Raw genomic sequence first — 705 nt, forward strand, 5'->3', positions numbered from 1 at the left:
CACGTTCTCCAGGAACACCTTGAGCACCCCGCGGGTCTCCTCGTAGATGAGGCCGGAGATGCGCTTGACGCCGCCGCGCCGGGCCAGCCGCCGGATGGCGGGCTTGGTGATGCCCTGGATGTTGTCGCGCAGCACCTTGCGGTGGCGCTTGGCGCCGCCCTTGCCCAGGCCCTTCCCGCCCTTGCCGCGGCCGGACATGGCTGCAAGACAAACACGACTTGGGGCCTCCGAGGTAGCAACTTATATAGTACTTTGTCGGACCTGTTTGGGAACACCGCAGGCCCGCTGTATCCGCTCAGGGAGGTCCCGAGCCAGAGCCCGGCCCACGTTTCAGGGACCAATGCGAAGGGCGGTGCTTCAACTCGGTTAAACTGGACGCCTCCTGGAAAGTTCGGGCGGCGCTTTGCGCCTGCCCCCCGCGGGGGCGTGTGGCGTTTCTGGGCCAAGCCTGCGGGCTCTCCGTCGCTGAGCTTTGCTGCCGTCGTGACTTGTAGCTGCCGGCATCGAGTGGCCCCTCTCCGGAGTCGGGGTCGCAGTCCCCGGGGCGTTTGTGCAGCCGTCTCGCGCGCAGCGACCTCCGTCAGGTCGGTGACCGCTGCGGTCAATGCCGCCCGGTCACGGCGTCGAGGTGCGGTTAACCTCACCTGTCTTCAGTTTGCTTCTCCATCCTTTACATTTCACTCGCTCTGTCTTTCCCTTTTTTCC

General features: G+C 65.2%; 1 protein-coding gene across 1 annotated transcript; it reads right to left on the reverse strand.

Moving 5' to 3' along the window:
• Nucleotides 1-3: 3 nt before the first annotated feature.
• On the reverse strand, nucleotides 4-205 carry LOC145719537 (histone H4 type VIII-like; the record flags this gene model as incomplete). Its single annotated transcript, XM_081811015.1, has 1 exon — nucleotides 4-205. A coding segment is annotated over exon 1 (195 nt), but the record flags the coding sequence as incomplete, so codon positions are not given.
• Nucleotides 206-705: the final 500 nt, after the last annotated feature.

Source organism: Leptonychotes weddellii, unplaced genomic scaffold (genome assembly GCF_054177405.1).
Source record: "Leptonychotes weddellii isolate Sample4059 unplaced genomic scaffold, ASM5417740v2 HiC_scaffold_50922, whole genome shotgun sequence".
NCBI lineage: Eukaryota > Metazoa > Chordata > Mammalia > Carnivora > Phocidae > Leptonychotes > Leptonychotes weddellii.